The 16,451-nt window shown below is 42.8% G+C and overlaps 1 protein-coding gene across 2 annotated transcripts in view; it reads left to right on the plus strand.

Moving 5' to 3' along the window:
• The first annotated feature begins 1,050 nt into the window (after positions 1-1,050).
• SLC2A12 (solute carrier family 2 member 12) overlaps positions 1,051-16,451 on the plus strand; it is a 35,094-nt gene continuing 19,693 nt past the window's right edge. For both annotated transcript variants that reach the window (XM_058020653.1, XM_058020654.1), the window contains exons 1-2: positions 1,051-1,280; positions 8,681-9,997. In XM_058020653.1, coding sequence (XP_057876636.1) covers positions 1,166-1,280; positions 8,681-9,997 — 1,432 coding nt within the window. In that variant the 5' untranslated portion in view covers positions 1,051-1,165. The remainder of the gene's footprint in view (positions 1,281-8,680; positions 9,998-16,451) is intronic.

The raw sequence follows: 16,451 nt of genomic DNA on the forward strand, positions 1-16,451 counted from the left end.
GCAAACATCGATAAAGGGCTTATTATGCCTGCTCTACATAAGGAAAAAAGTGTTTAGGAATTCTCCTGTCTGGAAATACTGCAAAGCTACTGAGTTTCTATGTCTACCTTTCCCTCCCATGCTATCTGCAGGCATTAATGTATTACAAGAAAAACAAACAAGCAAGCAAGCAATCAGAGAGCTTGTTGAAAACAAACAAGAAGCCTGCAGCGCTGCCAGATTATACAACAGTGATTCCCACTGGGGGTAACTTGGACAACTTGCCTGATGGAGGCAGTGGGTCTGCTGAGAGCACTTGGAGGCTCTCCCAGGGCTGGGAGAGAGCAGGACAGGGAGCCTCTTTAGGCAGCTCACCTGCACCCATGCACAAACTTTCCCTCCTGCTGCCATCCAGCCCTTGGCCACTGCTGCCACAGAAGCAAGTAAGGATGGAGTGACTCCCAGCAGCAATCAAAATCAAGTCTTTGACTCAATATAGCTGAGACAGTCTCAGTTTTTCTACAAATAATTGTCATGGAAAAGAGGGTGGCTTGCTCTGCATTTGCTTGTAAAATACCACACGCATCTTTGCCATGTAAAGTCCTGGTTCCTACTCTCACAGGCTGCAAAGAGCTGTCATGGTTGTTTTCCTCTTCACTACTTCTCACTAAAATTTGCTCAGAAGTTACAAGAATGCAGCAATGCCGTGTGTGTGTGCTCCATGCCTTAACTTTAGCAGACAGAGCAAGCACTTCAAACCCTCCCCTTCAGTGTGCCTTCTCTGCTAAAAACCTGAGCGTATGAACATAGGGAGAGGAGGAAAAGAGGGAAAAAGAGAGAGACCCTGTAAGTGAATGGGTAAGGAATGTGCATGGAGCTGTGCATGGATAGATGTCTGATGTCCCAACTATTTGTAAAAGGCAAAAGCGATACTTCCGACAGACGGCCCTCCCCTCGCCTGCAATAGGCTCCCCAGAATAGCAACAGCCCGTGTCACCGCAAAGGGCAAAGCCTTCTGAAATAGCAACAAAGTTGTTCACGAACCACTTTGTGGTTTGCATTTGGTTTCAGCCGGCTTCGGGAACTTGTTGCCATGAGGAAAACAAGCTGCCCTTTGCTGGCCGGCCGGGCAAGGAGCGCGGCGCTGTGAAGCGCTCCCGCCCCAGCGAGGTGCCGAGGGGCAGCGATGGCACCTGGGCAGAGCCCGGAGGAGCTGAGGCAGCAGAGCCGGGCCGTGGGCGCGGGGCAGGATGAGGAGCGCGGCCGGGGCTGCAGGCGCTGCCGGCTGCCGGCTGCCGCAGGTAAGGGGGCCCGAGCTGAGCGCCGGCGGGGGCTGCTGCCCGCATCGCTAATGCTCGGCCCCACCAAGCGCAGGCACTCCGGGACGGGCCGTGCCAGCTTCTGAAAGTGCAAGAGGGGAACATGTGAGCTAGGACGGGGACTGCCAGCTTGACTTTTGAATGAATTTTGAATGAATTTTGAATGTGTGATACTTTCCCTAAAAGGCCTCGGTCCTACTGCTCGTGTAGGTGCTGTCTGTTGTGTAAATCATTTTCCTTCATGAAGCTCAGCCAAATGAAAGATAGGAGAAGCTGCTGCGCTCTAACAACAGTGATCTGGTCCTTGCACACTCGGGGCAGTTCAGCCCTTTCACCGGAGTGAGTGGAGGGAGTGAGGCAAGCACTGCACCTGTCCATGAGAGGAACAGCTCAGGGTGGGGGGACAGGGTCTCCCTCCTGTTTTTACTTCCCTAGCATTTCAGGAAGAAACAGGGTTTCTGTGCTGACACCCTCAAAAATCAGCTGTAACATTTATTCTGCAGTAAGTTTTTAAGTGCAGAAACTGCATTTCATAGCTCTTCATCTTTGCTGTCCTACCCAGGCAGTTTTTCTCAGTTGCAGTGTGGTTTTGCATTTTCAAACACTTTCCTAGATGATAAGATGAAGGGAATACTGCCCCACAATCATGATATTTCTCAGCCACAAGGCTTATTATGCCTTATTATAAGCTGTACCCAAACAGGACAGCATGGTCATAAGCCAGAAATGACAATGTCTCAAGGAGATTTTGTTCACTTCGAGCTGAATGAACTGATTAACGCAGGAATAATCAGAAACCATAGGCACAAATGCTTTGTTGGAGTGTAATAGTGATCTGTCAAGCAAAGTCTCCTGATACTGGAATCAGAGGTTAGCCAAGAACAGAAAGTCAGTAGGTGTGCAGACACATTTAACTTTGCCTTTGGGACTGAGGAGAGCAGTGCAGATGGTTATAGGATAACAACAAACAGATAGCAAAGTTTCTGCAGCACATGGGTTAAGGTTAGAAGAGTATGTGTAAATTGCATATCTGTCCTTACCCTCAAAAATTGAAGCAGTAACCTGAGGAATATGTAATTACATAGTTAGAAATTAAAAGAACTTGGTGATTCTTACTAGAAATGTACAAAACAAAACCCAAATGCCATTTCATGTAATGAGGGCATAGGCTGCCTGTTGACATAATGAAATTACATAGCAGAGCAGTAAGAGAGGACTTGGCCATGGTGGGTCTGTCTGGGATCTGCATTTCCTGTCTTTCCATCATTGTCAGGAAGCTTTTTTTCATGAAATTTGAATATTGTTTACGAAGTACGTTATGGCTTATAGTGTACAAAGTATTCAGTGCTTCCCACCACTGGAGGAGTTTAGATTAGTGGAACATTTGTTTCCTTCGACCTTCTCTTTTAGTTCAATTTACAAAGTGATTGTTTTGGGTTTGCCTTTCACACTTGGGTGGGAGGATTCCCATTTGTCAAATGATTGTGATCCCACATGGCCCTGACATTATTTTTGATAGGTCAGATGTATCCTAGGTAATAGGAGAAATGCACCTACTGAGCAGCTACTGGATCTAAAGAAACCTCAGGTGTTGGAATAGAGCAACAGAGTAACATAAATCTCTTTATACCCAGCAACTGGATGAGATAAAGTGACTGTGGCAGCAAAGATCATGATAACATGAAAATGGGAAAATTACCTTTTATGAGAAGCAAAACCATGATTTAATTATGCAGCAATTCCCAATATATGCCATCAAACATTGATCCTAAAAAAAAAAAAAAAAGATTCTCATGTTATACACTTCAGCAAAATATTTTTTAATACAATTTGGGAAATTTAAATACTATATCCCTTGAAATTTTGTATGTCAGACAGCACTCAGGTGGAAAACAAATCTGTTATTAGAGACAGCTTATTTTCAAATATAGGTGCTGTAGTTTTAAAATTTATTGTAGATAAAAGTAAATATCATTCTATTGAAAAAAAAAAAGATACTCCATGCTGTGGATTTATATCTAGGCAATGCATTCAACTCATTAGGGTTTTCTAACCTGTGCTTAATAACCAATGGTTGACAGAACTTGAATTCACTTCCCAAAGGTCTAAATAGATCAAAGAAATTGCAAGGCTTAAAGAACTTTCCTGACAGGAAAATACTTTCCTTCCCTTCTGAACGGAGATGTTTCTCATCTCAGATTAAATCAAAGTAAACAGAAGAAAGTACCATGGTGGAAGAGATTGTCTACTCTCCTCCTATCAAAATAGATATATTTGCACAGGTTACATAAAGTATTCTCCCTATCCACCCAGTAGTTTTCTATATGCACCCTGAATGATCTCTTGGGAGACAGCAAAGAAAACTACATCACAGAAATCTCGGAGTCTGGACTAACGTGGGGCTTGGTACTGCCAAACCGAGCGGGAGAGGGCTCCTTTCCCATATCTCTCCCTCCCATTAGGTAGGTGAGGAGTGCTGTTTCCCAAATCAGCCTGCTTGCAGATCTTCCCTGGCACTGATCATTTATCCATAATGCCCATAAGATACATGCACAGACCAAATCCTGTGCCTTTGGAAGGAATGTATTTTTCCAAATATGTGCTTGAAAGTGAGTAAAGGGGCACACCCTTTGTACTTGGCCCCGTCCAGCCTCATGGCCGGTACACTGTGCTGCTGTACAACTGCAGTTGGTCTCCTTTTCAGGAACCAAGCATAAACACTTCCAACAAATGTTCTTAAAGATAGGTTTGTTTGCCAAGTTGGGCTGCTTTTTGACTTGAACAACAGTTGTGAGAAACCACTTTGTTTACATGGGAAACTAGAGAATAGACTTTCCAATCACTTGTCACATACCAGCCACACACTCATTAGCCATGGTGTTAGTGGCAGACAGAAGGAGAAAATTCTCTGGTAGCTATCGTTAAAATATTTTATTCCCCTGGGGTGTACACTGCCATATGCTCTGTTGGCATCCCATAAAAATAAGACAAATATATGTATAAATATATAAAGAAGCTTTTTGAAAAAAAAAAAGGAATGCCTAAGAACTGCCAGCAGCATCATTCAAAGTGACACTTAAAAGGATTGTGAGTACAACTACTGCAACATTTTTTATCTGGAAATGTTAAAGCAAAACATATGCTGAAGTCAGAGGGAATTTTGCCTAGAGGAAGGTCATGAAGGGAAACTGAGCAGAGATTTCAAGGTTTAACTCAGCAGGCAGTGGTGAGCAGGCAAGTTTCGGGTACACCAGTTAAAACAAAAGCTCATGGTGGTATAACAATGTTTTTCAGTGGAATAGTGCCTGTGAGGGACAAGAGACACCAAGTTAACTACTGACTTTGTTGCTGCTAATGCAGGAGGACAATGTGTCTCCCTGTGCATCACGTCAGGATCTGCTTCTCATTCGGGGGTGCTCTAGTTACAGCCTTCCACTATTTCTGTACAACTGTGGCTATGTGTCACTGGACACATGAAGAAGGATACCAGCTGACCCAGTAAAAACAAAAAAAATAAACATGAAGCCATTGATCAAGTTGCTCTACTTGGAGAAGCAGTAAATATATGAGCTCGAATGCTTCCCTATCAATTCCCAGGTTTCCAAGCTCTACATCCAGCTTGTACAGACTCTCAGACAAAAAATAAATAACCATCTCAATTTCTCTGATCTAAGGACCACAGGCTGATGTGAGCACAGTTTGGATTGTAAAGAACAGTGCTGGTGGTGGACTTTATCAAGATATTTGACATGACACTCTCATTCAGAAACTGAAACCATACAAAAATGACACTCCCAACATTTTAAGAATTAAGAACTGTGCAGGACACAGACTTCAAAGTATCAACAGAGTACACTGTCCGTGCTGCTGTGTTTTGGCAGGAGAGCCTTAAACTCAGTCTTTGCCCCTCTGTTACTTACTGTTGTTAGTTTTTTGGAAGAAAATAATAACAGGTTATTTAACAAGGTGATAAAGGTGATGGGTGATCAATAAATGGGACATGTCACCGGCTGAATGTAATTTGGATGCTTTGGCCTGCTGACTGCAAGTGAATGTGCTGTCTGGGCTGCCTTTCTGCTAACTTTAGACATCTGCATCTGAGCAAGCCACACAGTTTCCTTTTATAGGCAATGGAGGGAAGTAGGCATCCGCCGTAATTCAGATGTCTAGAAGTGCCTATTTTTCTCAGGTGGTTACAAGAGAAATCTAGAGATGATATAGATATTTCACAGTTAGGTAAGTTGAACCCTAATACAGACAAATGTAAAGTGATTTGCATTCCTCATTAGCTAAAACAAGGCAGGCCATATTTAAAGACAAGGCAGTGCCTTGGAAAGAATCCAGTCAGAAAAGAAGTAGGTTTTCCTGAATGATAACCAGAAGATAAGCTTCTGTATGTGTCTGTGAGAATCCTTGGACAAGCAGAGAGTGAAGTGTCCACCAGGACTGGAAAAATTATGTCAAGTTTCTCTTTGGCACTGTATAATCACTGCAGGAACACTGGGTCCAGATCACAATTTACTGAAGAAGTTGGTGGTCTGAAAAAGTTCAGAGAACAGAGGTTTGAATATTTAAGGATTTGGTGAACTTGTAAAGCCTCACAGGGAAAGCAGCTAAAAAAGGAGATGTCTGTGAGATGACCCAGTGGCAGGCTAGAAGTTTGTACTCAGTGAACACAGTTAACTGTGGGGACATGGAGAATGGGATCTGATGGCTGGAAGCTGAAGTTGCAGAAATTTGGTCTATAAATAATTTACAGATAGCTTACAGCAAAAGCAATTAACCATTGGGATGACCTATGACTTAAAGTCCTTGGTTTTCAAACACTAGCCATTTTTAAATCAAAGCTGAATGTTTGAAAACACCTGGTTCAGATAAAACATAATTGAAGTGTGTCTGAAGGATCATGTTGTGCTGTTTGTGAGTGTCAGAGTGGATGAGCACAATGCTCACTAGTCCATGATATATAAATTGAGGTAAAATCCTACATAAAATATATTTGGCTTAATGATGTAAAATATTCAAGAGATATTCAAGAAAGCACAAACATCAGCACTGAACAGTAGTTTGGGCAGAGCACTGTGATTAGATTAGCAGTTTAGTTTCTGATATGCTCATTCCTTCAGCACAACACTCACTGTGCTGTTATCAGCCCAGATTTCCAGCCAGGATTCACTGGAAGGGTATATTCTCCAGATACAATAATATGCAGCAAGCAAGCAACTCTAAAGTATAAATGGGAAGGCAAAATTATGTTTTGCAATGATAAAACCAATACTGCATGTGTACATTGCAGGATGCAGCCCAAAGCAGCTTAGCTGTAGTCAGTAGTATTTCCACTGAAGTACTGTTCAATGGGTGAAGGAAGTACAGCAGGACCTAACCCATGCTTCTATTTAAAATCAGTGAAATGGTCTCAGATACTGCAGATATAAAAGAAGAAAAAGCTTTAGAAATATTAACAGATCTGGACAACAGCAATATAAAAAAGATTGTTCTATCCCTGGAGCATTTTGCATATTTGTTTCTGTTATTTTCTTCATTCTCCATTCCCAATAAATCTACCACCCACCTCCCACTTCTGAAAGACTTTTCACAGCAATCCCATTCCCCCTGTGTCCTTGTAGCCCATCAAGACAACACCATGTGCTTCTCCCCTATCTCTTATCTATGTCTGGTGTGCCAGCCACACCAGCTCAGCAGCTGAGTTGAGGTGCATTTGGTGCACGCAGTATCTCAGGGCTGCTGCTGTTTGGCTCAAAGTTAGGAGAGCTAATAGGTGATACTTATCTTAATAACCTTAATGGGCTTACACACCTCCCCTGACCCCCAGGCATTGCTTATATTCACAGTTGTGCTGTGCTACCCTCCATAATAACCCATCTGCCTATAGAGCAGCTGCAGGGTGGGGTAGTGGAATTGTTTGCTTCTGGGAGTTGTTAGGAGAACACAAGGTGGCTTGGGCTGCAAATGTGCCCGGGATCCTGCCAGCAATTTGGTAGGGTATGTGGCCACATGCCAGGGTCTGGGCCTGGGCTCTGGAACTGTTTACTTTAGCAGTGCAGATGTACTGCTAGCGCTGCTCTCCTTCTCTCTATTCAAGATTTGCTTTTGAAATGTAATATCCTCTATCAAATAGGGCTGATCCTCACCAATGTGCTCAAAATTATTGGCAACGAACTCTGAGCAGTCAGTGTGATCAAAGAGCCTTAATGCCTTGGAAAAATGAACTAAAAATAAACAAACTCTGTGTATCATTTCCAATTAGACCATATACCACTCATTCCAGGAGAATTAACTAAATACGGACTCTGTTATGCTGCAAAAGCCATCTCTCTTCTGACACGGCCCATCTCTCTAACTAATTGCAAAATCAGAAGTTGATTTACTCTTTTCCTAGTTGTGTGGCAGCCAACATCATGATGCGAGGAAAATCATGCTGGGAGGAAGAACGAGACCAACAATAACAAATTGATATATTCCTCAAGGTTTAGGGTGCAAAAGGCTTCACAGTTAGCAGAATATGATCAGTCAAATCTATCTTGTAACAATAAACAATGAATCACAATTGTATAAGATGAGTTTGTTTTAAAGTGGAGATTCAAAGGCTTATGATCTGCATTGTTTTCATCATCTGTTTCTTGTTCCTGACATTATGGCCATCAAAAGCGATGCAAAATATTTGATCAAGATATTCCAAAGAATCTGAGTTTAGATGTGAGCAAAGCCCAGCAAGTTCATGTGTTTACCTCAAAGATCAGTTCCCCTAGAATATCCAAGATACCTGCATCAGCCTGATGCTCACTAAGTCCCCAGTTTGGCAAAATAAAAACAATGGTACCAGCAGCCTTCATGCCGTCCTCAGGAGAAACAAAGGAAATAATAAGTGGTGAGGGAAAACTTGTTACTTATTTGAGTCAATGTTGAAACAATTTGGCTAAGAAATTTATGCTTTCCTTGCTCATGGTACTCTAGTTGGGTGGATGAGACTTTCTCAGTTTAGGAAAAACACTGAAAAATCTCAAGGTAAAAATTGCTTTCTCACCATTTCTTTTTGCAATAATATTCTGAAGCAAAAAGTTTAATTATTTAGGACCTGATCAAAACCTTATTGACTTTTTATCAGGAAGATAAGGGATACAAAGGCATTAAAACTAAAGATTTTATATTCATTACCTTTTTTTTTCTTTTCAGAAATAGCTTTTTATGAAAATAGCTTTAATGTCACCACTGCTGCTGGATGTGTATTGTACCCAACTGCTTTGCCTAAAAGTTACAGAGATTTTTTTTTAAACTGGTAGATCAAACAAAGTTTTTATTAATTGTCAGAATGTTGCAAAAATCACTCTTTCAAGGTTTTTTGATTTATCCTCTTATTTCAGGTTGTGGAACATTCACTTTTCTGTCTTCTGCCATTGCTGCCATAAGTGGACTTCTGATGGGCTATGAGTTGGGCCTTATCTCCGGAGCTCTTCTTCAGATGAGCAGCATTTTAACACTCTCTTGCAAAGAGCAGGAAGTCATTGTAAGTTCCCTGCTTTTTGGGGCCTTGTTTGCATCCCTTACTGGTGGATTTCTTATAGACAGATTTGGAAGGAGACTTGCTATTATTATTGCATCATCTTTACTTGTGCTGGGGAGTCTGATTCTGCTGCCCTGTGAATCATACGAGGTACTCATTGTGGGCCGGATCGCCATAGGTATTTCCATCTCACTGTCGTCGATTGCCACGTGTGTGTATATCGCTGAGATCGCCCCACAGCACAGAAGAGGCCTCCTTGTGTCATTAAATGAACTCATGATTGTGATAGGCATTCTCTTTGCCTATATTTCAAATTATGCATTTGCCAGCATATCTCACGGCTGGAAGTACATGTTTGGCCTGGTGATTCCATTGGGTGCTTTGCAGGCTGTTGCCATGTATTTCCTTCCTCCAAGCCCTCGGTTTCTTGTGATGAAAAATGACGATGAAGCGGCGAGAAAAGTACTGGAGAGGCTACGGGAAACATCAGATGCTACTAATGAGCTCACTGCGATTAAGTCTTCCCTGAAAGATGAACATCAGTATAGTTTCTTGGACCTGTTTCGTTCAAAAAACAACATGAGGGCCCGAATGCTGGTAGGACTCACTCTAGTTTTTTTTGTGCAAACAACTGGGCAACCCAACATTTTATTTTACGCATCGACTGTTTTGAAGTCAGTTGGGTTCCAGAGCAATGAAGCTGCCAGTTTGGCTTCCACCGGAGTTGGAGTGGTTAAAGTGGTCAGCACAGTCCCAGCCACGTTTTTTGTGGATCAAGTTGGAAGTAAAACTTTTCTGTGTATTGGCTCTTCTGTTATGGCAATATCGTTGGTCACTATGGGCTTAGTGAACCGTAACATACATGTGAATTTAACCAAGGTCTGCAGAAGCCACTCTCCAGAGGATTTCTCTCTCCAGAGACCAGGAAACTTCACTGTCACCAATGGGAGTCTCAAGGACCTCTTTGCTAGCAGGGCTTCAACAGAAAGATTGTCATTTGATGTACAGAGCCCAGATGTTGCCAGGACAGGAGAACTGAACAGGACTGCCCTGGCAGGCGGCAAAAGCACAACAGGGTCTCATGTGGAAAGTGGGGAGGTCCCTGTTGTCCTGAAATGGCTTTCACTGGCCAGCCTGCTTGTCTATGTTGCTGCATTTTCCATAGGTCTTGGACCAAGTAAGTGTTTAATTTTTCTAACTGTTTGTAACTTACATTATTAAGTGCTGGGATGAGGCAGTTCCTAAGTTGGGCAAAGCAGTACTGTCTGCCAATATGCACTGGTATTGCCTGGTAGGCCTGTCATGTACTTTATAGCAAGAGGTCCTGCCCCTAAAGGCCAATGACCTGATCTCCCTTCTGTTCACTGTAATTAACTGTTCCCTCTTCAGTCAAGAACTGCTGTTAGCTTTGTACAGCAAAATTATGGAGCCCCCGGCTATCTTTCCTCTTTCTAGTCTATTGTGTCCTTACAATGGGAAGGTTAGGATGTAGGCATTTGCTGCTGCTAGCTCCTAAACCCAAGATAATGATAAGCTCTGGACCTCTGTATGGTATGACATTGTCAAATCCACAAAATACCAACCTGAGTCCTGCTGAGGATCTGTCCCTCTGACTGTGTAATAGTCTTCAGATATGGAAAACACACTCAAGATACCATAATTCATGGGCAAGCTGTAGTACCATTGCCACTGTTTGGGTGGAACAGCACAAGTGGGAGGACACAAAGGTGTGCTCCTGTACAGCTGACACTGTACTGCTGCACCTGCCATCACACTTGCACGGGTCTCACTCTCTCCTGAGGGAGAGCATGTCTGTCATTCCAAGGGACTAGAAATTAAATCTCTCTGTTTTCTTTGTTTTGTTTCAATAGCACTTGCATAATGTTCTACTTTGGAGGTGTTGACTTTTTAAGTCACTCTGCAAAACCCACATGCCTAGCCCGTTATTTATTAACAGAATTTATGTGCTCTTGCACTCTGGCTCAAACTTGCATTGCAAACAAACTGTACTCTCCTGTACTATTATGATAAAAAGCTTGCCACAAGGATACAACCCAACAATTGTGCTAACAACAACTCCCCTGCAGTATTTATTTATTTTAAACATTGCTCACAGGGAGAGCAGTGTGAGATAAGCATTCATTGCCAGGGTTGCAAGCTTGACTGTGTTATTACAGCATTATTCCTTCCCTTGAAGATTGTCTTGGGGCTGGATTCTGCTTTCTGTGACATAGGTTCAAAAACAGGGATGAAGCCCTGAAAAGAAAATGTTACTTGAACTTTTATTTATTTCAAACATATATTTAATGACCCTCAGAGTGGGGTCACATGTTCAGTCTTGGCCTCCTGCTGAAATCTGCTTTCCTGATGACCTGGCTGTAAACGGGTTCTTAGTCATTTGAGTTGGCCTAATGTACAGTTAATGAGAACAGTGTCTATTTTCTTGAGGGCTACAAAAACTGATGTGTTTTCCAGGCTGATCTGAGAAGTCTCTGAGGCCAGTGCTTGTTTTTTGACCTCTTTCTTGACTTGAGAGCTCAAATGCTTTCAAACAGAAAATGGGAAATTACAAACACCCTCCCAGCTCCATCATGGAGAAATCATGTATAAAGCCACTGTGAGGCAATTTGTACTGACAGGTGTGTTTTCCTAGCAAGTGAAGGCCAGATCTATCAGAGATACAGGCATTTCAAATTGCAGCTAAGTCATTTCAAGGCATTTTCCGGTCTTTGAAAGCACACTGTTCAGTTAAAAAGTATAGAAAATGCAAGAGTTAGAGAACCAAGAGATTACTGGAATCTTCAAAGGATCTATCATGCTTGAATAGTCTGGATTGGGATGCAAGGTTATAATTTGTGTCTCATGTACAGCCTACAACATCTCTGTTTGGAGCCCTAATCCCTGAATGTGTTTGCAAAGCCTAGCTTTCTTAGCCCCAGTGAACCTTTCTTAGTGTAAAGAAAATAAATGAGGCCCTCTGCTTATGTAAAGTAAATAGTTTTAACATGTTTATGTTACTCATCTCTAAATCTGGCCTGTGCTCTGGACCGCACTGTTCTCCATTGCCTGCTGGTCAGTGGGAAGGAGGCATTGAGGCTGCACTGGCTGGCTGCCGTGTCCAGGCTGTGCCTGGGGCTCCTGGGGACAAAAGCACTGTGACACTGTGCCCCACTGTGTTTCCAGTGGGGAGCTCTCATGCTCCATGCAGTGCCTGCCCCCACGCAATGGCTGGCTAAGGTGAAGGTGGTGTTGAGAATGCCTCTCTTTGTAGATCAAATTGACATCTTTTGGATGAAGAGCAGAGAAGATCTTGCTCCTTTCTTTCCACACCACAAGGCCATTTCTGGAATAAATTCACCCACTTTATTTTGATTCCATGCTTCTATGTTCGGTGGGGATAAAGGAGACTTTATGTATGACCATTAGGAGATGCCACACTCTTCACAGGACAGATCACACAATCTGAGCTCTATAATCTTCTTTTTAAGTGCTTTGTACTTTTTCCCCTCTTTTTATTTTTTTTATGCTCATCAAAGAGAGTTACAATCCATATTAGTGTAGCAGACATTTATAAATTATTTCTCTTTTGTTGCCAAATTGCATAAAGTAGATTGATTTTTTAAATGAACTAAGCATATGCTAAATAATATTTATTGCCCTTTATCAAAACACCCAGGCATCACAGTGATGAGCATTCAAAAATAGACAGTGAGAGATAAAAGTCATTTTTGCATTACAAAAGAATTCACAGACTAGCAAGCATCTGCTTAGTCATTTTTTTGATTCTGGGGTGCTCTGTATTTATGTTATCAGCCCTTACACAAGATAAAAGGGGTATTTCTGCTGCTGTGTTTCAGTTTAATTATGTTTGATGAACTGCAATTCAAGTGCTTGTTCACACTCAATTTCACACAATTATGAGGACGTTTTGTAGATGCAACAAATCAGTGTCGCATCACACCACAGAACAGCACATGCCATTTCTCTAGGGGTGTTTGCAGAGATGTTTCAAGGCATTCAGTTATTAGCTAAGGGGGCTTGCTTGACACCCTTGTTTGTCTTGGGTTACCCTTTGTCTGTGTGTCAGAAAGGACAAACAAGGATCAGCCGTTCTCAGGAGGGAATGATGCCTGCAGAGCCCTAAAGAAACCACTCCCGGCTCCCATGTGGAGGATGAGGGGTGTGAGAGGGCTCCTGGTTGTTTGCAGCACATGTTTGTGAAGAGAAGCGTTGGAACCTGCTGTATGTGGGCAGGGGAGGGACAGGAGAGGTCTGAGCCTGGCAGAAGCACTGCTGTGCCTTTCACAGGGGCCAGCGAGTGCCGGCTGATGAGACGAGTGTGGTGTGGAGGTAGATCACCAGTTCATCACCCAAGCTGAAATGTGATCACTTAATGGGTCCTTGGAAATTAATTTAACGTAAAGAACACACAGAAATAAGTTAGTCAGGGCTATGACCATGCATGAACACTTACTAAATTGCACAGAATTAACTGAAATAGTTTCAGGGCATCTAATTTGCCAATTGCTCTGTAAAAACCATTTGAGGGGCAAAAACTAGAGGTCCTTTCTCATAAAGAGGTGTCATTCACCACTTCCTTCATTCACCACTGTGTGTGGTGCAACATGTTGGGATGCCAGAACAAGGAAAGCCATGCTCCTGGGAGGTCAGACTTATTTTCCAAGATAAGGCTGTAAGTGTGGCATTCCTGTGCTTGGATAGAGTATGTGCAAGAGAGTTCTCTTGGTTAGCAACTGTAGGGCAGCTACAGCCTCTCTGAAACAGAGTGGGTGCCCAGAGCTCTGCTGCCCTCCTCACAGACCCAGTAAACAAAATTCAGATATCAGATTGCACCCATTATCAAAGATCTGCTTTTCTGCCTTGACCATCTCCTTTTGCACCATTTATGATCAAGTACTAACTAGGGACAACTTCCCCCTATATTTCCTGCATATCCCCTGAGTGAGATGATCTCATCAGTAAATAGCTGGAAGAAATGTAGTAGCACCACACACAGGTATGCTGGATGCAATGGGGTCTAGAGGCAATGCTCTTTATCAAAAAGAAGTCAGAGTGGCTCCAAGAAGTCCTAGGCTGAGAAGCAAGTAATGCAGACTGATTCTGGACCAAACAGAGTCTCTTTTCCCAGTCTGAATTTGTTCTTGCAAATTAAAGGCAAGTGAGTAAAACAGGACTGGGGCAGTACCTCTTTGCTCATATTGTGGGAGTGAAGTTCAAGGGAATCCATTAACATCTCAAGGATTTTTTGTTGTGGAATGAGGAACACCTTTAATGAGAGAGGGATGTCAAATGTATGCCTTTGGACTGCATGTATGGCATTGGTGCCTTGCAAAAGAGCTCTTCCTCTGTGAGTCCTTTAAACACATTTCTGTGTAACTGCAAAAGCATTTAGGCACTTGGCCAGTGAACTTTGGGATAATCTGGTGGAGCAAATCACATCAGCTCTGCTGGCTTCATGGCATTTCATGCTGAGCATGCAGATGAAAATCCACAAAAACACCTACAAGTGAGACTGAGGGGCAATTTCATGACATGAATCATCCTCAAAACTCCAACACTTAGCTGTGAAAAGTCCAAAGGTACTTATGTCTCTGCCAACCTGGGACAAAGATGTTCTATTACTTCACGTCCTAGAGCAGCTGCCAGTTTTGTGTGGCTCTTCAGAGCCAAGGGATAAACTCTGGAGCTCTTCTCTTGGAGACAAACTCCTCTTTCAGGCAACAATTTGGAGCTACAGACCTAAGCACTTAGAGCCCTCTTTACACTCAGGTTGCTGTGGCCACAACACACCCAAGGCAAGTCAGTGTCTGCAGCTGGAGAAGTGTTTCCTGGATTTCAGGATTTGGCACCAAGAAATACAGTTATCTATCCATGTATTTTTAACATACTTATGGTCAACAAGTGTATAACCAGATCTTGGAAGAGGGGTTTAGAATTTACTGCAAACCCTGATTTTCCATGTCGCTGTTGCAGTCCCATTGAATCATAGCTCCCATGAATGGGTGCTTGTAGGGTTGGTAGTACTTTGGTATTGCTAAATACCTGTTAAAGAGTGAAATTAAATATCCACACGAAGCCTTCTCAGGCTGGGATATAATGGCCTCTGCAGCCATCTGCTAGCCTCAGCCATCGGGTGAATATTTCTGATTGGAAAACTGGAAAAAAATCACATGCTCATCAGTCTTTCTTCTTAGCTCCTGAAGTAACCACATTACCTACAAAACAGGAGACCCAGCTGACTGCTGGGAGCAGCACACCAGTGCCCAGGGCTGTGAGGTCCAGGCTCTCAGTGGATACAAAGCGTGTCTGCAGACCTTGTATGAGGGGAGGGCGAGCACAGTACCCACAAAATTAGGACATTGCAGTTTTGGGGACAGCACTTCCCCCCCAGCATGGCTCTCTGATGCAGTCTCAGCCACTCATAGCCACCTCAGACTAATGCTCCTCCTGCATTTGGGGATCCCTAACATCTCCCTTCTCTCCTTGTGTGGGTGCAGAGGCACTCAGAGCAGGCAGATTCAAAGTTGTTGGAGCAGGCACAAGAGAGGATAAACACAGGTGAGCAAAACAGGGGCTTGTAGTCACTACAGTCACTATCTTTATTCTAATGCAGGAAAGGCTGGCAGGCCAACAAGTCTGCCTTCATGTTTTACTAGTATCACACTGGTTAAACTCCTCCACATGAAAGACCCAGGATTGTGGCTTTGTGCCCATCAGGCTGAGTTCCCCCAAGAAGGTGCAGGAACTGTGGTCTCCAGCAAGCCTTACTGTGATGCACCATCTTGCTGCTGTGGGAGCTCTCTCTGTGGATCATCAGCCCTGGGAGGAGCAAAACCTGTGCAGAGAAGTTGGTAAAGACAAGCCCCTAGAGAGGGCACACCTTAAGAGCAAATTTTTACTGATGAAAGTGCATTTAGGATGATAGATGTCCATTTCTAGTTTAAACCTCGGCAGATTTGCCATATTGAGTATATCTGAGTTAAATTTATATCAGCTTGAATGAATACTTTAAAACTGAGATAATTTGTACCTAAAATGGAACAGATGTTTCAATGTGTTTGGGAATCCAACTGATGCAGGAGCCAGATTCCTCAGATTATCAACAAAAGCTGATATTTTCTCCACCAATGTGGGACTTTCAGATCCCTGCTCTCTTACTCAGGGCATGATGTGAATGAAACCAAGGTTGTGGGTTCAACCCTTGTTCAATCCCTGTACAGGCAACTCACTTAAAAGTTGGACTCAATCATCCTTGTGGGTCCTTCCAACTCAGCATATTCTGTGAAACCTGTGAAATCTGTGACCTTTCCTTTGGCACAATGCTCCCTTCTTTACTGGCTGTTAAAGGAACTTCAGGATGACTGGGAAACCAAATTAGACAGCATTCCACATGTAGTATGCTTTAACTTTTGGTAAGCCCTGAAGTGGTCATGCAGTTGGACTAGGTGACCATTGTATATCCCTTTGTATGGAACTATTCTATTCTATTCTATTCTATTCTATTCTATTCTATTCTATTCTATTCTATTCTATTCTATTCTATTCTATTCTATTCTATTCCCATGTAAAAACCCACTTGTTTTCTCTACGTCTTATTGTGAGCTGTTGGA

This window comes from Melospiza georgiana, chromosome 3 (assembly GCF_028018845.1).
Source record: "Melospiza georgiana isolate bMelGeo1 chromosome 3, bMelGeo1.pri, whole genome shotgun sequence".
Taxonomy (NCBI): Eukaryota; Metazoa; Chordata; class Aves; order Passeriformes; family Passerellidae; genus Melospiza; species Melospiza georgiana.